This window comes from Aricia agestis, chromosome 14 (genome assembly GCF_905147365.1).
Source record: "Aricia agestis chromosome 14, ilAriAges1.1, whole genome shotgun sequence".
NCBI lineage: Eukaryota > Metazoa > Arthropoda > Insecta > Lepidoptera > Lycaenidae > Aricia > Aricia agestis.
This window is the reverse complement of record NC_056419.1, coordinates 9,734,989-9,760,483: the sequence shown is the minus strand read 5'-3', so window position 1 is coordinate 9,760,483 and position 25,495 is coordinate 9,734,989. Positions and strand designations below refer to the sequence as shown.

Sequence of the window (25,495 nt, the reverse complement as noted above, 5' to 3'; positions counted from 1 at the left end):
TTTTAAATCCCACAAAATTATGTAAGCATTTTAAATCATAGATATTATATTATATCAGTATATTCGGCGGTTAACTTTATAGTTATCTCACTATTATATATGCATTACTGACTCATTTATTAGTCATTAGAGACTTCAGCTGAATCAGAGTACAAATATTTTACATAGTCTGAAATAAAAACCCGATATTTTCCAGTGCCAATGGAAATAGTATCAAAGAAATATTATAATTAAATCTTCCGGTATCTATAAATAATCTGAATTAATTATACGCGCGTTATACTTTACCGATAAGTCGGGTAAACGTCAACTATTTATGCACGCGGTTTTTATGTCAACGATCGGTTTTTTCGTAGCGTGGTAAATACCGGTGAATGAATGAACGATGAATGAAATAGTGACCTTCGTACGTAAGAGCTCATGTCGATGGCATTGACGAAGTAAACGAATAAGATTATAATATATCTTCGTATGTATATTAATTATTAAGTCATTAATCATAAACCGTCACGGTGGTCTGTGTGAATTAATCACTTTCTTCTTTAACATTTTTTAATATGTCTCGACGTGTTTAGTGTTTATTTAGCTTTGAAAATCACAAACAACACGTTACCTACTTCGTAACTGCAAATTCCACTGGATTGTTAATTTTACCACTATAAATAGTAGCATATTATTATGTATCGCATTTTCTATGTTTTCACCAAAATCAGTCGCTTATTTCCGAAGCGCATACAATGTAAATAAAAAAAATCCTCATTAAGGAGACGCCTTGATAATTCGGCTGTAGCGATATCGATTTTTCTCAGCAATGACCAAAAGCTAATAAATTAAAGTCCATTGTCAGTATTCATCATGTCTTTGTCTTTAAAATCACCCATAGCATAACACGATCAATCAAAAAGGCCTCTGATAAAAAAGTGATTCCTATTTTGCCAACAGAGGAGAGTGATTTAAGCTTCCAAAATTTGCACATAAATTGGTTCAAGCATACATTTTAATTTGCCCATAGCTTACATGAAATATATTTATGGTTTTAAATAACGCGACAAAAACCATTTTGTCGCTTACGCCCTTTCCATTTTTTGCTATTCCATTGCTTGTTTTCTATTAGCCCGGCCTCTCATAGAAAACAAGCAATCTAAAACATATCCAACACGGTTTTTTACTTTAACGCGGCGTCACCTTAAATAACAGAGTAATATAGGTGAGTCGTTGTAACATCCGATTAATTTCTCTGAACACCTGAGGTGTTTCCTGTTGATAAGGCGTTCTCAATGAAACAGCAGACTGCTCGGCGACTACACGAAAATACTACTCATCAAATTCCAAACTTATCTGTACGATTCGTAACATGTAGACTAGGTGACATCACTATATTAACGCTCATCAAAAATAAAAAATAAAAAAATATCCACAGCCGAACATATAACTTCCTCCTTTTTGGAAGTCGGTTAAAAACTAGATGATGCCCGCTAATTCGTTACACCTACTGTCTAAATACACTATGCCGAATTTCCGCGGCGGAAATTCCGCATGATTACGTCAGCAATGTCAAACGCATACAATATAACGCGACGGAATTTCAGCATGGTATCGGTAATTTAAAATACACTGCAGGCGGAACCAAGCCGAACTTCCACCACGGAAATTCGTCATAATATGTTTAGACACTTGAATTCGATAATTGCGAAAAACCGTACGTTTTTACAGGATAAAAACTATCGTATGTAAAGGACATATACGATGCCCCAAAGAGGCTCTACATACAATTTTCTTTAAATCGCTTATTTCATTAAAATCACTTTTGCGGATAAAGCATGAAGTTAATGATACTTTCGTATTTATAATATTAGTCCGTGTAGCAAATAGTTCAGGCTGAATCATTCATTTTCAAATGTCCAAATAGATCTTCACCAGTATGTCGTGTCATAAAAAAATAGTTCTCGCGATATGACTTCATAGCTTATCTCTGTCGTCATCGAGTTTTCCACAGGTCTCCAAACAGCCGCACTTCCTTCGTACTATTGACTTTAACTTAAAAGGTATAAATATCTAATGATTCCGTTATCTAAAATTACGTTGATGCTATTTATAACTCGGAAAACACATCAGAAATAGGTGATACCGAGAAATGTGTCTAAAGGCAAAGGACGTAAAAAGGTCAAACTGATGCACGAGTAACCTCTATTGGAGTCCAAAAAGCGCATAATATCTTTTACTTAGATAATTTTAGATGTCGCTTTATGAGACTTGTATTATACTAACTATAGTAAGTTCAAACGATGAGCTTTACAATAAAATAATGTAAAAGTTTTATGAAATTAGTACCTATATCGTGGCTTGGACGATACGTGCACTTTTAATATATATTTAAAGCACAAATATTACACTTAAAGATTCTGATAACTGTAAACCTCAAACATGTTCACCACTTTAAACCTCAACAACAACAAAATAAACGTACCTTAAATTGGTATCGAAGATTTCGTCCTTAGATTCAAATTCACGGACCATTAAGAAAATATTTTCTGATTGGTATGAAAGCACTAAAACTCTAGAGCACAAAACGCTATTAAATAGAGTGCACAATGTTTTCATACGCTTGATGCTAGAGGTTTGTAGCCTAAGTTATCAAGAGATCTTTTCATACTAGGTACTCTCAATGAAACAGTGAAAAACCCGCGCTATTTAGCGTATCCATGATAACTGATTGCTGAGTAACGACATATTTTAGCATAGTTTATGAATACAATAAAATTATATACTTTATTTAACGATATAAGGATTTAGATGTGATAGAGAGGTATATGATTAATTAAAGAAAAATCGGCCAAGTGCGAGTCGGACTCGCGCACGAAGGGTTCCTTACCATTATAGAGCAAAAATAGGCCAAAATAATTGTGTTTTTTGTATGGGACCCCCCCTTAAATATTTATTTTATTTTAATTATTATAATTACAAGTATTATTTAAAAATAACATTATTATAATTACAAGTAAAGTATACGTATAATTTAGGATCATGACGTGATTTCAAGTGCCTACCTGTAATTGCCATTATTGATGTCGTGCAAAAAATACCTAGAAAATCTTGTTTCTTGTATGGCATTTTTTGTATGCAGCCTGGGGGTTGCTACCATTTAAGGGATTAAATATTAATTTTATTTTGTTTTAATACACAATCTGTGAAAATTTCAGAAGTCTAGCTATAGCGGTTACAGCCTGGAGACAGACGGACAGACATGGAAGTTTCAGTAATAGGGTCCCGTTTTTATCTTTGGATAGGTACGGAACCCTAAAAAAGAAATAAAAATCTAATAAAAATACTGATATTTTCAAAACTTATTTAAAACTAATTTGGAAACAGAGAAGAAAAAAAATATATATCCACAGCCGAATATATAACCTCCTCGTTTTTTGGAAGTCGGTTAATAAGATCACGGCCTTAAAAGTTTTTTTTTTCATAATGTTGATTCCGAAGCTTAATATTTTCCATATTTTTTTTGCGAAAAAAAATGCATCGAATACCTACTTGCATTTAATTGAAATAACGTTTAGAAAATAATTTGATGCCATCCTACGAATAATAAAAACATCAGATAAAAAAATAAACAGAACTTATGAATGGGTGAATACGTCGACGCACAGAAATAGTAATCAGGTTCATGACGAATTTTAACCACAGCTGATAATAATTACAAAGTCCGATAAAAATTCAATGTAAATGACGCTTGAAAACTGGAATACATACAATAATTCACAGAAAGAGTGTCCATTCCCAAGCATTGACGTGATGAAGCGACCTTTGGTACTAAGTAGGCGCCATACGGTGACTCTGCTACTTATCAATTTTGAGTAACGCGGCTATATTATATTTCTGAATTATGTTACTAGTGCTATGCTACTTGAAAACCGTTAAAAAGTATCTATCATATTAAGTTTATAATATGAAATTATTAGAGCCTGTTTCACCACTTCCTGATAAGTGCCGGATAGTCTATCCACAACTTATCTGACGGGTAGAGTAAGATGTATCTGTCAGATAAGTTATGGATAGCCTATCTGATACCGATCAGGAAGAGTTGAACAGCCCTTTAATTGCTTTAAATGTTAAGAATGCGATAGTGTATTTGTCCATCACCTCTTTGCGCTTTAACTGCTTCCGCTGTTTCCGCGCGATAAACGATTGTCGACGCAATGAAATTGTGGGCAAATCGTGAAAGTTCTACTAAAATCCAACAAGACTGAAGCAAAGTAATTTTATAATTGCTAATATCATATTAACTCAATATAAACTAACAACTTTAATTAAAAATGTAATCAAAATTAAAACTAAACCGGTTCCTATTCGAACACAAAATTCGGTAATTGTTTTACGTCATATATTTTGCATCGCAATTATGTGTATAAGTTAGTTAGCAAGTAGGTTGAGGTTTTTGCGCTAACCCGGGTTTTTACCCGGATCATGGTGTAATTTGATTGTTTCGTGATGTAGATAATATGACTTGCACTATAAAAAATCAACCGGATTGAAATTCTGACGACTAATGACTATGTCATAATGAGTTACGTAGCGCGTTAGCTCATACGAGCTATACCGTGGTTTGTTGTTATATTTAAAAAAAAATTGAAACTAGTTGCTATATTTAGGCCTCCTCGGTGTCAGAATTTGGATTATCTAACTTACTTATTACGATGGACTTAGCTGAAATTAAAAATATATTCAGTCACATAAAACTTACAACAAGTTTAGTTTTTTTAATTAATAAAGATCTTTATTTTGTAGTTCTTGAAATAAATGGCGTGCTAAGCCCAATTTTTTCTTATTCGTCCTTATAGTAATAATGTTATGTGGGAAGTATCTTTTAAGCCCGAATTGTCAAATACTAATCCCACAAGTTATGTACTTAAAGAAAGAATATTACTAAAATAATTAAAGAGGTTCAAAAAGGGTTAAAAATTAAAACAAGGAAAAATCTAGAAGTAGCGAAAACCCTTAACGCTAGTTAACCGCTAGGTTGACATGGACTGTTCCAGCTACCTGTATCATACTGCATAACTTAAATCAGTAAGTGCAATAAAACCACAAATATTTACCGTCTAATCCCTAATCCCAAAACCCAAGTAAATGTTTAATACCAACAAAGTCACCGATCTTTTCTAATTTAATCCCTCTATTGTGATGATATCCCGTTACATATATTAATACACTCAAGTTAAAACACGTTGATCACCTGCTGGTTGATAAACAATAGGAATTAAGCAGAGGAAGAGCCTGAGTACCAAATTACTTCTAATCAGCTTATAAGCCGGACCATTAGGGTAATCCTTGCTCTTTCTTTGCATGGCCTACGAGACAGTCTTTGTTTTAAAAAGTTGACAAAATGTTTAGTGCCTTAAGTAACGAGCTTACAATTGTGTTGTTAGGTATACGTTTTATATTTTATAAAATAAAAAGAAATACTTCTTTAATACTTTAACATGGACTAAAATTCTTCAAACTATTGCAAGATGAAACTGTATCTACCTAGTGGACTAAAACGCGTCATGTTTTAATGCAGAAGGCACAGATTTATTCCAGAAGACACGATTTTATTCCAGACGACACAAGTCCAATTTTGTTGGAAACGTCATAATTTACGAGGTCTCATTTAATTGTGCAAAGGGCATCTTTGGGAGCGGCACGTCACCTAGTTGGGACACCGTTAACACATGAGGACAATCGTTAAACTTTCACTGTTTGTATTTTGTGCCCACTGCGACCATAAACTGGTGCATTGTCACCAAATACGACCATTTATGACTCCATTTTGTTTATTGTTTATGTTTTAACGGTAGTGCCTCGGACCGCACCGATCTCACAAAGATGCTGCAGAAAAAAGCGTAAAATTCGACAATACGACGCTTTTGTTGTCCTGTGTCATACACAAAACGCCCTGCACAATTTGAATGTCTCACAAGTGGACACCGTGAAATTTGGCTTAAGAATGTTGTCAGAGATTCGATAAATAGGATTTTTTGATAAATTGTTGCAACACAATGCGCGCGTTACAGTGGTGTGCCAAAGGGAGTTTGTATTGACTTCCTCGGCTAATATCCGCCAATGTAAATCATTGCCTTGTTAGATATTTTAAAAGTTTTTGCTGACAATATTGTCTGTGTGAGTCACCGTTGCCGACTGTTATTATGAGAGTGTATAGTATTTAATACAAAAAATTTGTTGCTATTTTTAATTATTTTAGACAAATTTCATATAAGTACCTACATAATTTATAAAAGAAGACAATTCAGTTTGAAAAAACTAGACATATCGCAAAATTGTACTGTTTTTCCAACTTTTAGATAATATGTCCAATTGATGTCCTAAATTGTTCAGTAATTACAAGTCTAACCAATTAATGTAAATGTGAATGTATGAAAACCGTATCAATAGAGTTTGGTATGAATAAGACAATACTAAAACATTCCATTTAACAGCATAATTTCGTTTGATTTGACATGCCGAAACAATTTAATCATTATCCCTGTCGGAAAATAAATCGACACATCTGCGTAACAAAACTGCATCTAATCTTTAGTGATAGAAGATTGAGAATTGCCTGCATCATTGTGGGACATACGCCGTGTCGGAGAGGGAAAGTTACGGCAATGGAATCGGTGGTATTCGCCAACGACCGCGTCGGAGCGGCATTACAACTTGTATCCAGCCGGCCCACCCAGCCAACGGCTTTCCTCTCTTTTTGTGATCCCTTTTCGAATTTCAAATTTTTAAATTTTGCAAAACCGATGTTCGATATCACGCTTAGCGCTAAACTCACGCGATAGATTTAGACACGCGATTTGAGAATAGTTCCTAATCCATTTTTTTTTTTTTAATTTATATCGATTCCTAAGACGTAAAATAGTATAAGTTGGAATCAAGTTATTGAAAAGATTTATTGAAATTAATATATAATAATGGAAAATAAGTAATAATTACTTACATACTATTCTAATTTCAAAACTCTACATTTGGACTGATCCGACTGCAATCGCAATTTGCAATTGCAATTTTACTCGCATGGACTGTAATATTAAAAGACTTAGATTTATCCAATGTCTCCAAAAATATGTTGAATAAATAGATAGATATTATATCGAAGTAAAAAGCTCGACTTTGGGGCTCTTTCAAGTTTTTAATAACGCAGACATGTTTCTATTAAATAATTTTTAGTAAAATGAACGTCGTAGCCTATCCTGAATTTCGAAATCATCGAACGTCTTCGATAGCTTATCGAAACCGTCGAAACAAGAAAGCACAAAGACGGGTAATTAAAACATTACTGTCCGGTACGAGTATGCTGTAATTAGCCGGGGCCATCAACATCGGAGATTATTGTCCCCACAAAAACTCAAATGGGAAGTGACGGACTTCTTGTTTGGACCCAAATATCCCGGCCGGGTCACACACACCAAAATCTGGGGTCTACTCCGAAGTGCTTTCAATGTTTCCGTTGAATGAACGGGGCGTTCCCTAGAGGTCGTTCGAAAGTACCGGGCCTGGCTGACCGTTGTTGTCACGTGACTACGATAGATGGTAGGAGGCCCGATGTAACTTCGGAGTAAGGTCATTTCTAAACTTCGATCGACTTTCAGTAGAACCCGAAGATTTGAATGCGCCGTTTCTGAGTAGGCCTCCTGGATATTCGAATTAACAACATTTTTTATGCTGCACCCGACGAATATTTTCTGTCTGAGAATAAGGGTCTATTCGCACTGGGACGATTTAGAAGCACTTTGATTAAGTTTTCTATAAATTACATCAACTGAAAACGAACAAAGGGGTCACCTACAGTAATTGAAAAGCAAAAATTTATTTGTCTGACTGTACTCTACTGGCTCTTCACTGGTTTACGCTTAAAACGATTCAGATGTGTTTTTAGTGGGAATAGTTTATTGAGTCCCGGAAAATGAAACTTGAGCATTGTGGATGCTGTGAGTCAATTTTGTAGAAATAAAATAACATTTTAAGCTTTAATTTTCCAGCGTGAATCGCCCCTTAAATATAATATTACGGCACAACACTAACATTCATATTTAAATTATATCGATATCGACTTTCGATCGATCGATATTCGATATACAATTAACCCTTCAATTATATTTTTATTTTCTTGGGCAATTTGTATAATTTGTTTAGATGTTTGTGCATTATCCTTTTGCAATTTGCCTGCAATATAATTTTTTACAGATTTCCAAATGTGTTTATAAAGTAAGTAACTAATTCGAGAATAATAATGATAAAACAAACCTATACTAATATTATAAAGCTGAAGAGTTTGTTTGTTTGAACGCGCTAATCTCAGGAGCTACTGGTCCGATTTGAAAAATTATTTCAGAGGAAGGCTATATTATCATGCTAAGACTAATTTATAGGACCGAAGATACAATACACAGGAAAATGTGGAAAAGTATTTGAAAGTGCTTCTCTCACGAGCTATCGGAGCAATTTTTATCTTTTTTGGCACAGATTTAGAGACGACCACGTGAAAGCACATAGACTCATTTTTTGCTTAAAAACTGTACGGTTTCCGTCAAATTCCTAATTTATGCTGGCGAATCATGTGTGGAACGTCTAGTAAAGAAATATAATCAGAAAACTGCACAAGTTTACCTACAGTCTAATGTTTAAACAAGTCTACAGCCATAGTTCCAAGCCTATAAAATATAGTCATGAGCCTAAAATACCTGTAAAATATTTGAGTTTCTTTCTCTTTGCGAACATTCGTTCAACATATTGACAGACGAATAAGTTCCTTCAGAAGTCTCTCAAAACTAGTTCTGTACCACTGGAATTTACTACCATAGTAGTCGATCACCACACAATATATAAATAATTTATTCAAAAATATATTTGACCAAAAAATAATATCAAAAAGCAATATCGAAATTTCACCAACATGTGAAACCACTGACGTTGCCTGTCAGTTGCGCATAGACTACAACATCTAGTCGGCAATCAAACATATAAAAACTCTTTTTATCCGACTACGTCGAAGCCAAAAAAGGATTTTTAACACGCTTTTATTAGCTCACTTGGGCTGTATGTATGTAACGGAGTCTTTGAGCACGATTTTTACCTATCTTCAGCGATCTAATTAATTAATAATAATAAAAACATTGCATACGTTTTAAAAGCCAAAGTTACAATGCAATCATTTGTAAATTTTTTTGGAAAACAATATTTAAAAGCTGTTTTTTTTTTTACTTTATATTATTTATTAACCCTTAGAGGAGCTACTACGGTGTTTTTACACCCGGTCACGAAATATTTTGAGTTTTGGCTATAGTTTTTTTATGCGCAAACCCATCGCTCCGTGATTTCGCATAGTCTTCTAACGGCCGTTCCCAATATTTGATCTATCTCTGGTTTTGCCCTACTAGAGATAGGAATAGCTCACAATTGACATAAAATATATGTCTCTAATGTCTAATGTGAGCTATTCCTATCTCTAGTAAAGCAAAACCAGAGATAGGTCAAATATTGGGAATGGCAGTTAAAGGTAAGTAGCCCCCGAATGCGTAAAGGAAAGACAGTGATCAGCTCACGCATATTTTGATTGTGGGCAGTAAAATATTTATTTTAATGCCTAGTTTCGTTATTAACTCATTATTTAAAAATTATTCGATCTTATAATATTCTTTTACATTTTAGATCATAGGCTCTCTCAAAAACTGCCTCGGACATCGACAAGTCTGATAAATTGCACCACATGGAAAAAGTAAGTGATGCATATTATAGCATTGTCGGCAAAAACGGCTGTCAAGCTGAACTTTCTAAGCTTATTTCGATTTCGTTTACAATTGTATTTTTTTGCCCGGATAAGACACTTTGTGACATATCAAATTTTTACCACACAAATTCTATAGAAACAATTACAAAAAGAAGATATAATATTTTTTTAGTTCCTAAATATTTTTTTGCGTCTTATTATTGTCTGTACTATGATTATAAAAAATAATAAGACTTATCAGTAAATTAAAACACTTGTTTATACAATAGAGCAGATTTTCATACAAGTAGTTTCTTCAGTTTTCAGGATTCTGCTTAAATGTTATGGTAGAAGGAAGGACCGGAAAGTACACGATATTATAGCTATAATTCCATACTGCTAATTAGGGATTTCCAATCAGAAGTATGGAATTATAGCTCTATGGCGCACTTGCCGGGTAGGCGCACTTTACCACACTCACTATATTATTATACCTTTAATATAAAAAATATTATCTTACCTTATATACGCTTTCTTTGTCACACTACGCCACTAGGCAGTATCCTTACTACCTCCCAGTAAGTCAGTATCTGAAAAAGATAAGCATTTATGACATATATTTCAAGAATATATATAAGGTAGTTACTTGTTAATTCTTTGATCGATAATAATTATGCTCTTTTACCAAAGCCTCGATGACAAGTGCAAAAAATAATTTAATTTGAAGAAAAAAAAGACGGGAAATCGTCTTTAAATCTTCAAAGTCTGCAGGCTGCAGTCAACATAATTTTGTGCCTTTGAAAGTTAACGCAACCGATTATTATTAGCCTAAATTTGATAATTTAGTATTTATGGATGGTTAGGCCCGGGGCAGTGCAATGATATCCGTGGCCTAGATTTAGGCATTACCATATCAATTAGGGTACCTAAGTCCTGTCGAAGGAGTTTTGGAAAATTTGCTGGTGTTACCATACGATTAGGGACGTAATTTGGTTGTTGTAAGCCAGGGGTCGCAAAAAACCCGTCGGTATTGCAAATTACAACCTGTCATATCGCTGACGAGACCATGGCCATATAATAATGACACAGTATAAGTTATACACAGTACTCTACATACTAGACCGCCAGAATCGAGCGCACGCACGCATACGCATGATTTCAGATAGCTTTAGATAGCAGAATGATGCCGCGCTCTTGTGAAACTTAAATATATAAATTAGATGTCTAGAAAAAATATTATATACGGCGAATAAAGAACGCGGTTGAGCTATGCTACTGTTTCATGTTTATACTGTGAAAATAATAACCCTGCTCTGAAATCGACACAACTTAGGTAGAGCTCCAAATTGAGCCTGTTTTTAACGGCAAAAAACCAAATTTTCCATATTATTTTACTGCAGAGTAAATGCCCAGTAGATTTAAGCTATGTTCTAATATGCGTCATGAATATTATTTTATGCGCCGCGTTCGACGGACGAATAATACATATAGTATATCCAGCCTAAGGGCCAGGCCACAATATTGCGTTGCGGCGTCGTATCGCAAAAACAACATCGCACAGAAATGCGATGCGATGTCGGAGCGCAAAATTTCATTGGAAATATCACTGTCGCATCGGAAATTTCCACGATGCATTCTTCGACGTCGCAGAACGCATCGTGGAAATTCGCGATGCGTCAGCGACATTTCCGATGAAATTTTTGCGCTGTAACAACAGCAGTGTTGTGGCCTAGCCCTAAGCCAATCAAAACTGCTAGTGACAAATTCCTAACATAGATCGAAGCTAAAATTGTTTCTACAAAAACTGAATTTCCTTCAGAAATATCACATGTAAGCCGTCCCATTGTCCCATAAGTTTCTATTCTAGTATTTCATTCAGTTATATATTTGAGCCCACGCTATTTGAACTCCGATCGGGATATGAACCAGGATGTCCGTCACCCACCTGTTTCTATATTGACAATGAGAGCGAGCCACTAAGGCGTGAAATCGGGATTGTTCCTTCTAATGATGTAGACAAAAAATCGTGAGGCGTAATGAATTAGAAGTGATAACGTCAGAGTACACGGAACTACCAAAAGAGATGTAGCCTTAATTTCATTTTGTTTTTTGAAGGTACGTTGTTTTGTAAATTGTTAAATATATCAAGAATCTCTTATACTTTAATGTCTTTCACTTAGAAGACAATAATTTCTTCGGCAACAGCTGGTATTTATGGGAAAATTTGTCGAGAGCTTGGGAGAGAAACGTGACCAATCTCGGTCTTATCTTTTGCCAAAGCCTTTAGAGTTACTTTTTTTCTTCTTGTGAGTAAAAAGTCATACCGCATGTGTAATTTGAAAAGATAACTCTAAAGACTTATTAAAGATTTAAAGCACTGCCTCATAAGTAGCAGCCATTTTGCATGATTCGACATACGAAATACGGAATACTGTTATGCAAGCTCCTATCGCATGCATAATATTTAGCATTTTTTATGAAATAAACGAGCAAACGGGTCGCCTGATGGAAAGCAACTACCGTCGCCCATGGACACTCGCAACGTCAGAAGAGCTGCAGGTGCGTTGCCGGCCTTTTAAGAGGGAATACGCTCTTTTCTTGAAGGTTTGCAGGTCGTATAGGTCCGGAAATACTGCTGGTGATAGTTCGTTCCAGAGTTTTACAGTGCGCGGCAGAAAGTTTAGCATAATAAAGCACAGTTTTTAAATAAGTGTAACTTGTTGCTTATACGCAGACATATTGCCACAGTATAAGCGTTCACTGCACACAATCACAAATTCACGATACCTACAGGATCGCTCAAAACGGGAGAATCATTTTGAGAAGAATACAGGTTTCGGCCCACTTTTTAGCTCGGCCCAGCTTCTCGCGGACTTGCCAATACTTTTGAACCCTACTGCTATTGTAATAAGGTCGAAATGTACACCGGGTTTGTCGACCGCCATTCTCCGGCGCTTCCTATTCCGGCTATTGTGGCGCGTCCTGTCGCACGCGCATACCAAACAGGACACGCGACATCGCGTCTTTATCTTAGGGTCTATACAGAAGGACCGCATTTCAACTGCAATCCAACCGCAAATTGCAGTTCAAGTGCAGTTTGAATGCAGTTGACACCACTGCAATAGAACTGCAAACCAAACGCGTAGTCGGATTGCAGTTCAGTTGCAGTTGGCGTGCAGTCGTATCAACTGCATACCGACTGTATCTAAACTGCACCATCCCGTGCGCTCACTCTAACCTTGTTTTTGCTACTGATTCCATGCGCGGGAATACAATTTTAAGATCGTCTGGGGAAACTAGTAGGGGAATTCAGAACACAAAGGTAGAGCAGGAGAGCGCACACGCACTTGGTAGATCAAATGAGTCGTTATTGATGTATCGCGATCGCTAACACGTTTTTGATATTATTGTATTTCCCAACCAAAATTATTATCGCTGAGTCCCTATTCCTGTCAATCCTCGACTATGCTGACGCTTGTTTGACGAATATGACCGATGATCAAATAAATAGGCTAGAGAGACTTCAAAACCTTGCGATCAGATTTATATTCGGGCTAAAAAAATTCGACCACGTGTCTGAATTTCGTACGAGTTTGAAGTGGCTGCCCATACGCTTTCGACGAGATGCTCGTATACTATCACTCGTTTACAATATCATAAATGATCCTACGACACCTATTTACTTAAAAGAAAAATTTGTATTTCGTCAAGCTACTGTTAAGGAGCTGAATCAGCAACTAGAAATGCCCGTGCATCAAACAAAATTTTACGGTTCCTCCTTCGCTGTTACTGGTATAAGGCTCTGGAATTCGTTGCCAAAGCATATCAGACTTGCAAAAACATTGAATGCTTTCAAAAGTCTCGTCAAGTCGCATTATTTAGCTATCTGTAAAAATAATACTTAATCATAATCCATGCATTTGTTGTGAGTTAAATTACACTTTAAATTATTAATTACTATCCGTGTCTGCTATAATTATTATATCTATTAGTAATTTAAGTATAGTATCATTCTTTTATATTTATAATATATATGTATAGTATTATTGTATATTTTTATTATGCATGTTGTGTTTTTTTTTTTTTTGTATTCTTTTGTTTGCACATGCACGTTTCTCTTCTTTACTGCAATCTCACCTTTGCCCGTGGTGGTTGCCTGGAAGAGATTACTACCTAGTAATAAGGCCGCCATTGTGACACCTGAATATTTTGTCCTTTTTCTTGTACTCCTTAATTTGTATCTTTATAAGTGTGCACAATAAAGAATATTTCATTCATTCATTCATTTCATTATTTAATATGCATTAGCCTATTACCACCTCCAGTTTTGCTGAGCTTTCTTAAAGCCTACCCAGGACCTTCACCAAATTAAAATTAAATATTTTTCAAAATATCCTGTTATATACTCTTTTTTTCAATACAGTTTGATTTTTAAACAATGTAATGTATTAGTGAATTTCTTTACCGTGCAGGTAATATGCGATTTCTAGATTAGTAGTTCAATAACACTTAGGTTACTGCAGTTATTAACGAAAAAATTCCTGACAGTCATCATTAAAATTTTGTTATACCGATTTTGTGTCAAGACACAAATCAAGCTGTCTTTTGTTCATGAGCAAGATGTAAAAACAACCTCTTTATGTCAGGTTGTGAGAATCAGGACATCTTGAATGTTACAATTTGCATGAGATTATAATGTTAAATATTATAACATGGCGGATCAACTAAATTATTGACGACACAACATACATAGTAACCCCCATGATGAAATAGCATCAAATCCGCCTTGGCGTTATGACACCACGTATGACGTATCCCAAAGAATTTTGCATATTTAGATCAAATAGACATTAATATGGCGAATCAATTACATTTTGACGACAGAATATACCTAATAACCACATACGTCTTGTATAACGCATCTCATCAAATTCGCGTTTGTGTAAATACGCAACGAAAAATATGCACATTTTAATCAAATATGCATAGCTCATCAAATCAATACAAAACGTCAAAAATAAAAATAATAAATATTTCGATCAAACATGCTTAATTATGTTGCGCGTGGTTACGCAACCCATCGCCACACCAAATCCGCAACCATTGAACACGTAACCAGCGCAACAGGCAACCTGTAGTACGCAACAATCAATGAACACTCGTATCAATGAGAGACCTTGGACGAGGTTGTTCTTGGCTCTAGTCGCGGGCAACGAACTCCGAGAAACTATTATGAAACTAGCCGAAGTTTGTTGCTAATTAGTACAGATTGTGCAATATTTAGCATGGGCTTTTTAAATCATTGCTAAGTAGTTAAAAATGTAATTATTGTGCTATCTAAAGCTCTGTTTAATACTTAAATTAAATAACCTATAGGTGAAAATAATATTGAAGTATGTAGATTCTAGGACGTACCAGCTTTTGTAATAATGTTTAATATACGTTATATTTTATAGAAAGTAAAGAATATTTTCACGTTTTCTTTGGCATATTATATAAAAAAATATGCACATATTATTCTTAACACCTCTATCGTAAGTATCGCAGATTTTCAATTGTGCGGCAGCCGGTTGCCACTTGGGGATTAATGGGTTAAACGCCAAACAAAATATTTATATTTAGCTTGATTGCTCTGAAATAATTTACGCATCTTAGGTATGTGCAATGCAAGCTTTGATCAATAGTTGTGTATTTATAATCTGTAGACGCCTGCATATGCACTGTGTTTCGACAATAAGCAATATTAGCACCGCGGGCACGTAATGTCTTCCATCGGAAATGACGCAAATGCTACCAGATTCCGTCCTCACATGCAAATCCGCATGTTCGGACTTTCGCTATTAGCTAAGCCATACCAGTACCTGTCGAACCAGCATAGAATATAGGGTTATAGACATGGCAAGCGATTTGCGAGCTCAATCCTCGCGATTCACATCTTGAGTCTGACTTGAAAGACTTGAGATGGGTTTCAATTGCGCAAGTGTCACAGCGTAAGCGTAAAGCTTGATTTTCATTTACACTTCATTCTCACGATTCAATTTCTCGAGTCTTGAGTTCGGCTTGAAACACTTGAAATGGGCTTATTTGCAACAGTGGAAGAGTTTGAGCGATTTGCAAGCTCGATTTTACATCTTAACTTCGGCTTGAGAATCTTGAGATCGGCTTCGATCGATAAGGAGTGAGGGAGAAAGCATGAGATCGATTATATATCGAAGCGATATTCGAGAAAAAATCGGGGGGAAAACATATCTTCTCCTAAGAGCGAGTGTCTAGTCTATGTTTGTCTCTCCTTAACATAAACCATACTTATTTATAATTCTTTACATAATATATCATATACCTACACATAACGCTAAATATTCTTACGCCTTTTTAAAATTATACTACCATTCTAAAATCATCATCATTTTAAAGGTACTTCGCTAAGAGAAGAATATGATGTAAGTATAGCATTTCTATTATCATATCATCTTCGAAGTTCTCTGGTCCTCTCCATAATAGTACTGCGGTCGCATTAGTGCACTGAGACAGTTAACGCCATTTCTGGACGAGCAATAAAATCTAATTAGGAATTTACTAATTTCAATAATTTATAAACACTATAATGTTATAATATTATACTATAAAAGTACATTTAAACGCTGTCTAGCCCAGATTTAAACATAAAATTATGAAAACGCTAATTCGCACCCATAACAATCAAAACTATTATAATATTATAGAGATAGAACTAATGATTAATTAACTAATTTTATTAGGACCTGTTTCACTTCTTCCTGATAAGTGACGAATAGGCTATCCGCCAATTAACTTGACAGATCAAGTATGGAGAATCAGTCAAACAAGTTGTGAATAGCCTATTCGGCATTTTATCAGAAAGTGTTGAAACAGGCCCTTAATATTTTTAAAGTTCATTTGACGATGGAATTTTGGCTCTACAAATTACGGAAAACTTTTAGTGAGGGCTTAAGAAACGGGTTTGAAAGTTTTCTTTTTACAACTGACTAAATGAAAACACATTCCACAGATAACCTTGCACACAACGATAACCTTGCACACAACAAAAGACCAAGCGAATAACGCATCGCAATAAGATTCATTTTAGCTTAGCATAAAACTGTAACAACAAGGGCGGATCTTCCCTATTTTTCATGTTTTTTTTTAAATATCTTTGGAAATAAATATTAAGAAACAAAATTGTTCGGTTAAAGACATTTTAATATACATTTACTAACAATTTATTCAAATAAAATGTTTAATTATCCTAGTTAATACTTATATTTCGATAAAATAGAGTTTTTTCGAAGGTGAGTTTGTAAACTAATTACAGCCAAAGTATTACGTTTTATTAAAATGTTTACGGTTTAAGGTATTTTAAATATTGTGCTTTATATCTCATATTTTTTAACACTTCGTTATTATATTGGAACTAGGTAAACCGGGAGTCACGGAATAACAAATTGGGGTTTATCCTCGCCTTAAATATCTTTCACGACACAAATATTATGAATCAATTCCCGAGTTCTTGAAACATAGCCAAGATATTTGGAATTTCCAAAATTTCTTATTCTGACTCTTCCGTAGGAACTCGGCTTGTTGACGGAATTCATATTAGTCAACACTCAACGGTTCATCGTGCTATGCATAATATTCAAATAAGAATTTGTAAATTTTACTATAGATTCATTTGGCGCCAACACTTAGTCACTGATTATATTTTCAGATATATATAATCATCCTACAGTTACGAAACACTAGATGACGCTTGCATCTCCGTTGCGCCAAAATTTACACAAAAACCCTAAGACCCTATTCCGTCTTAAAAGGCCGGCAACGCGCTTGCAGCTCTTCTGATGCTACGAGTGTCCATGGGCGTGTTGCTTTCCATCAGACGACCCGTTTGCTCGTTTGCCCCCTTATTTTATTTAAAAAAAAACAGTACATTTTCGGGATAACCTACACAGTTACTTTTCCGGGACTCAAAGTATCTCCATAGCAAATTTTAGCAAAATCGGTTTCAGGGTATGGGCGTGAAAAGGTAACAGATAGAAAGACAGACACAATTTTGCATTTACATAATATTATTATGGATGCTTTAAATAACTAGTAATACTTTGGTGTCCTACCACGGGTGTAGCCAGGGGGAGGGGGGGTTTTGGTTTGGGTTCAAACCCCCCCCCCCCTCCGAAAAGTTAAGATATTAACATTAATCTTCTATACATATAATAAAATCATAGGAAAGTCAATTCTGTACATTGAAAATTTTTGAAAAATAATCCAGTACTTTCTTAGTTAATCCGGACATACATACAGACAAACAGACAAAAATTCTAAAAACTATATTTTTGGCTTCTATATCGATTGTAGATACGTTTGTCTGTATGTATGTCCGGGATAAACTCAGAAAGTACTGGATGGATTTACTTCAAATTTTGCACGGATATTACTTAGAGGTTGGGTCAACACTGCTATATATTATTACGAAATCGCCTGGGGTGGGGGGGAGGAGCTCAAGTTTCATTATTTTTAGTTTTTTTATCATTTCGCTAAAACGGTGCGTTGTAGAGAAAAAAAGTGCCGTACGCAATGAAAGCTCATAAAATTTCCTACAAACTCCTTTACACTTTGTATCTATCTCCACTTCTTTTCTTGCTATTAGCTTTTATCTCTCTTATGTATACAGATTTCGAGTGTCGTTTGATTTATATGCAGGGGGCTGAGCCCCCCCCCCCAACCAACCAACAAAATTTTATTTTCTTAAGCCCCCCCGATACTAAAACCTGGCTACGCCAGTGTGTCCTACCTTGTGATGTTTTCGACGACGTCGCAAAACTACGTAAAATTCTCAGTTTTTTAATAGTCATATTTATTGTAATTATTTTTCACAAATTTTACATATAAGATAGCCGACACCAAACATGGTCCATGACACATATTTTCACAATTTCTGTAACCTATACGGCGTATACTTTAGATGAAAGATATCGGCGAGTCACGAAGCGAGGTTAAAAATTTGGTCCAACTATCCAAATCACATCCGTTCTAGGGTTTCCACGGAACAGATAGAGATCAAGCGAAATATCTGCTCCGTTCGAAGGAAAATGTGAAACTCATATTTCGTAGGCGGTAGGGCACTTAACCACAAAATAAAATTTAACGAAACATTAGAATCGTGACCCATTGAACTTGCTTATCAGAGAGTTCATTTAATAAAGTTAATAATAATTTAGATAGGGAACTTTACCAAGATATTTGAAATTAGTATACAAGTATTACATAATAGAGTTTTGATGTTTACTCGATAGTGTTTATAGTTCATACTGCAAACCAGTATAAATGTATTACATCAAATCATCATAAAAATGCTTTGGATCGGAATAAGTCTATGAAATCAAGACGATCCACTTGAAAAAAAAACTGAAGGTTAAATACGAGAATTCGGATTCTGATTAAAGTCTAATTGCTATGGTGTATTATGTAATATTAAAAAAAGGTGGTTGATTCACAAAACTGATGATTCGTCATAAATAACTGACAGTCATGGTGATCATATTAAGTTTGACAGTAGCTTGTACCATTGCAAAGAACTGCTTTAATTGCTCAAAAACTAATTTCAACATACTGGTAAGTGGTAAATCACGCATTGATACTGAAGTCTGAACTGAGTAAAGGGGGAAAATATAATAATATTATTATTATAATCAACTAGATGACGAAAGACGAAGAAAATTAGTTAATCGAATGGGAACCGTACATTTTTCCGGGATAAAAAGTATCCTATGTCCTTTCCCGGGACTCAATCTATTTCCATAACAAATTTCATTGTATTCGGTTCAGCGTGAAGATGTAACAGACTGACCCACTTTCGCATTTATAAAATTAGTATAGAAGTATTAGTATTTAGTATAGAAGTGGATTTCTAACATTACCGCGGAAACTAACGAATGTCATTTGACTAAGTCCCTAGGGTGGTACCATTGAAATGAATCCAGATGTAAGAAAGAAAATAATTTCATTATTTTTGCCAATTACATGCTGTTAAGTCACACAGCAAAAAATTGTGAATCATCTATTATTGCCAGTGATAAAATTTAAAGATTGTGAAACTTGTTCCCAATCTTTCACCTACTTTCAATGTCACAAATTCAAAACTACGTCTGCCTCATTTTAGTTAAGAGTTATTGTTGATGCATACGTGGGAGAGCCATGCTTCGGCACGAATGGACCGGCTCGACCGGCTAAATACCACGTTCTCACAGAAAACTGGCGTGAAACAGCGCTTGCGCTGTGTTTCGCCGAGTGAGTGAGTTTACCGGAGGCCCAATCCCCTAACCCCTACCCTATGCCCTTCCCTACCCTCCCGTATTACCCTATTCCCTCATAAAAGGCCGGCAACGCACTTGCAGCTCTTCTGATGCTGCGAGTGTCCATGGGCGACGGAAGTTGCTTTCCATCAGGTAACCCGTTTGCTCGTTTGCCCCCTTATTTCATAAAAAAAAAATACAAAAATTCAAAAGAAATTTACGTCTCAACTTTAAGCAGCGGGGTTTATAAAACTTCAACCCTTTTCAGCTTTCTTGTCAGCTGTCGCTGGGCAAAGATCACCACAGAATGGGTACCAGACGATGGACGACGCCCGCGCTGCCTTGGATGGCCTCGAATCTCGATAAATATGGCGCCATGAGATAGACAAAAATCGGCCAAGTGCGAGTCGGACTCCCGCATGAAGGGTTCCGTATCATTTAAGAGCGAAAATAGACAAAAAATTTTATTTTTTGTATGAAAGCCCCCTTAAATATTTATTTATTTAATTTAATTTTTTTATTAATTATTGAAGTGCTAATACTAATGTTAAGTATTTTGTGAATATTTCAATTATTTCAATTGCCTACGTGTAGCCATTATTGATAAAGACCGTTTGTTGTAATTATGGGAGCCCCCTTAAATATTTATTTTATTTTATTTTTAGCATTTGTAGTTATACCGGCAACAGAAATAGGTACACAATCTGTGAATTTTTCAGAAGTCTACCAATAGCGGTTTTTGAGATACAGTCTGGAGACGACAGACAAACAGACAAACAGACGGACAGGCAGACGGACAGACAGACGGACAGACATCGAAGTCTCAGTAATAGGGTCCCGTTTTTACCGTTTGGGTACGGAGCCCTAAAAACGAGCCAGGCTGGCCAACTGGATCCAGAGGAATGAAAAGTTTTGGGCCTTTTCCTAGCAGTGGGACAGCATAGGCTCGACAGCGGATAGACAGCGTATTACGACTTCCCAACGTAAAGTAATACAAGCAGGCTTCCATTCAGACAGCACATTTTTCACTTACATATTATTTTTCAATTTCGGCTAGCCGTTTGGTTAAAACGACGTACCATCAATACCTTCAAATCTAAGCATTTAATAAAGTTTTGGTCGATGCAATGTTATGAAATTCGGTGATTGATATAACTGGTTATGAAATAATAGCAAATATTTCGATAATGTCTGAGTCATGGTCACTTGTGCTCACGATCGTGAAGGTCACTTTCTCGTTGACTCACGGAGATAGGTTATGATATTTCTCACTCACTACCACAGTAAAATATCATACAGTACTCTATTACGAAGAAATTAGAGTGAGATGATTATAAATTGTCTTTGATGAACTTGTTTGTTTTTGTAAACAGATGGCAGACCTATACTTGGCAGGTTATGTAAGCCGTGATCTGTCATTCGGGCATGACATAATTATGTACGCTTTTATAATTTTAAACGTGGCGGTAATATCGTGAACGTTCACGGTGAAACGATAACATAGGGAAGTAAAAGATATGAAAATATATATCTATGGACGCTTCACACCACGTCAGTCTGGCCCCGTGGTAAGTACCTGAAGGACTTGTGTTACAGGTACCAGACAACGGAAATATATTTAATACTTTTATGCTATGCATAATATATTTAAGATTTTTATTACATGATACACATATTTAATACACACCCAGGAACTTTGAAAACTTTTTGTTCCGTCGGCGGGATTCGAACCCGCGATATATGAAGACGCTTTCCCGTCAACGATAACTTTTTAACGTGCACGTTAGAGGACATCGCGACGTCTACACTCTTCTGAAACGCACAAAACGTCCGCGGTGCGTAAAATCAAAAGGGCATAACGTACCCAACGTTTTACTGTGGAAGTCGGCGTCCACGATAACGTGACGTTCGGAATTATAAAAGCCCACAATCTGACCAATTTGTATTACAGGATAAAATTCAATATTATCATACTCAGTCATGGCTTTGAAATGAAACTCGATCAGCACATTTAACACACTTCATTCATTGCTTTGCACGCCCGTTTCAGGCGGCCCAGTTAATAGATTATTATTATTTTAAATGATCTACTGTATTTAATTTATATTGTGCTACTGGTCACTAAGTTCCGTTACGGAAAGCACAAAAATCGGTTTTACCAATGTGGCACAAAAGTCACCTTGATTCACGCATTTTTTGTTATAACTTTCTGCGGGATAAAAAGTAAAAGTTATTAAACACCAAATATGATTCAAAACATCGTCATTACATACTTTGTAGTAATACTAGCCCAGTAGGGTCAGTTCAGCCTTGTATAGAAGCTGAAATTAATTATAGTCAAAAATTTTTTGCACCAGTGTTTATTCCGATCACAAATAGCTTATATTCAAAAACTCGAGCAAATCCGACGTGTGCGTACGCCATATTGGTTTGAAGGTCTAATCTTTTTTTAGCTATATCTCCTTTATTTTATTTTTTACGAAAATGAATGATTTAAAAAAAAAACTCTACTGGGGTACAACCATCCCTACTAATATTATTCTATCCTCTTTTTGACAGGTTGCTTTTTCGCAAAAATATGCACTTCTTGCGGCTGTTCTCTTTTACTTTGGCAAACTGGCATGAAAGTGCACGTATTAGTGTCTACTACACGTACACGTCTACGTCGTATTTAATTATGTCTAGTATTATATAGAACGTCTAGTATTTTATAGAACGAGATGACGACCAAATCTCGGTACACTGAAATTCGAGTATTCGAACCGTACATTTTCTGCAAAAAAACTATCGTGTGTGCGGAAACGGAAAACCGTTTTTTAATGTAGATACTTAAAAAAATATGTATATACTCATATGTATATACAGACGAACATATAACCTCCTCCTTTTTGGCAGTCGGTTAAAAAACGGAAACTATAATAAATATTTTCATCTAAATCAGCCGTTTAAGCGTGAAGAAGTACCTAACAGACAGATACACTTTTGTATTTTAACATTAGTAATATTAAACAATCCATATCCATACTAATATTATAAATGCGAAAGTGTGTCTGTCTGTCTATTATCTCTTAATGGCCAAACCGCTGAACCAATTTTTCTGAAATTCAGTATGGAGATACTTTGAGACCCGAGAAAGGACGTAGAATACTTTTTATCCCGGAAAAAAATACGGTTCCCGCGTGATAAATTAATTTTGGCGCAACGGAGTTGCGGGCGTCATCTAGTTTCATCTAAATCAGCCGTTTAAGGTACCTTGATGATTTGGCTGTAGCGATATCAATTTTTCTGAGCAATGACTAAAGCTAAGAAAATAAAGTTCATTGTGAGTATTCATCGTGTCTTTGTCTTTGAATTACCCATAGCATAACACGATTGGTCAACTTTTATAACACAGAATAATAATCAATCAAAAAGACCTCTGTAAAAAAGGGATTCCTATTTTGCCAACTGAGGAGAGTGATTTAAGCTTCCAAAGTACATAGATTGGTTCAAGCATATACTTTAATTTTCCCATAGCTTATGTGAAATGTATTTATGGTTTTTAAATTACGCGACAAAAACCAGTCTACCTAAGACATATCCAACACGGTTTTTTACTTTAACGCAGCGTCACCTTAAGAGTGACGAGGTCTGAGACACACATACACTTTTTTTTATAACAGTAGTAATAATGTATAATAGTGGTTATATATGAATGTATATTATATACCCCGTATATTGGGTAGCAATAGCCTGCGACCTAAAATCATTGCTTGGCCGTCAGCCGTCGTCAGCCCGTATGCCGAGCCGACCTTTGGCATACCTCGCGCATGTACCACATAGATAAAGCCTCCTAGTTGCACCTTCATTTGCATTGACCGCAAATCTAATAAAAGAATGACATAAATTACTATTCTATTTTTAAATCGTACTGCATTTTTTAAATTATTTTTGTAATCTATTACACCCGCAACATCGCGCAGAAAATTAATGGCGTACATTCCTTTTGCCGCAATAATGAAGTCATTATATTAATAATTTATCTATGGATGCTTTACACACGTCAGTCTAAGGCCCATGCTAAGTACCTGAAGGACTTGTGTTACGGATACGGGATACCAGACAACGGAAATATGTTTAATACTTTTATACTAACTACACATATATTTAAGATTTTTATTATACGACACACATATATTTTAATACACATCCATGACCCAGGGACTTTGAAAACTTTTTGTTCCGTCGGCGGGATTCGAACCCGACACCTTGAGCTACCAACAGCCTACCAACTAAGCCACAGAGGTCGTCAGATTTATAGTCGTATAATTATATTATATTATAGTCCTAGTATGTACTTTCTCGGCTCTAAGAATTTAGATGGATACATGCTACGAGTCTCGGGAAAGGATTCTTTTTATTCTTCTATTTCTGCCATTATAGGTTATTTAGAAAATTAAACACATCTCCTTATTGCCTACATAAATAATATTTAGGTTAGTTTGTAGGCTTGACATAGACTTGTATCTTCTTTAACATCTTACACACCCCACTCTAGCTTGCGTGACCCCTCTACACCGAGCATATATCTCACCATCTAAAGATATCGAGTGGCTGGGTCTATTTGAAGGTACTGGAAAGTGTCAGGTTTGCACACTAATACTCGTAGATGGTTAGTTCATTTATAGACAAAAAGTCAATTGATTAACTAATTATCCTATAGTTTACTATTAGCTATCATGATGACTAGAGGAAACCTGGCTCGTCAGACTGAGGAGTAACTCCGTCTGACGCTTCAGGAACTCAAGGAGTGCAAAAATCAAAATGAAATATTGCTTTCTGAACGCGAAGATCATGAAAAAGAAATTAAAAAAAGATTATTAAAAAAAATAGTGACCTTAAAATTGAACTGAACAAGTTAAATATAAATTATGAGGAATTGTGTCATAAAAACATTCAACTACAAGGCATTGTGGACAGCTTCGACCAGTGTAGGGATGAGTACGAGGAGGCCCTGAGCAATACTACCATGTGGAAGCAGAAACTCGATGAAGCCCATACATAGATCAAGTCGCTTGAAAATGAAATTCTTGAACACAAATCCTCACAAACACAAAACTTGATCCAGGAAATGTTTGGGAGGGATCCTAGTATTATTGAAAAAAATGTCACAAGCAATAATACTTTATTACCAAGAATAAATTTGGCATGTGACGATAGCATACCTTCCCACTCATTTCAAAGCAAAAATAAACTAAAAAAATATATCAAACTTAATAAATACATTAAAAAAACCCGAAAATTATTATTAAAAAATAAGAAAAATGTTTTAAAACTATCAAAAGCTGCAAAAAATAAAATCATTATAGAAAACAAATATTTAACTTGTATCAAGGAATTGGAAAGTACAATATGTTCATATGAGGCAGAGGTATGCAGTCTCCAGTCAGAAATTACA

At 35.5% G+C, this 25,495-nt stretch overlaps 1 protein-coding gene and 1 long non-coding RNA gene across 2 annotated transcripts in view; one reads left to right on the top strand and one right to left on the bottom strand.

Moving 5' to 3' along the window:
* Positions 1-8,879, bottom strand: part of LOC121733630 — a 24,215-nt gene extending 15,336 nt beyond the window's left edge. The window contains exon 1 of the mRNA XM_042123945.1: positions 8,730-8,879. Coding sequence (XP_041979879.1) covers positions 8,730-8,766 — 37 coding nt within the window. The 5' untranslated portion in view covers positions 8,767-8,879. The remainder of the gene's footprint in view (positions 1-8,729) is intronic.
* On the top strand, positions 4,974-25,495 carry LOC121733632. Its single transcript, XR_006036586.1, has 3 exons — positions 4,974-4,985; positions 10,697-10,698; positions 25,444-25,495. It is a non-coding gene; the product is annotated as an uncharacterized LOC121733632 (long non-coding RNA).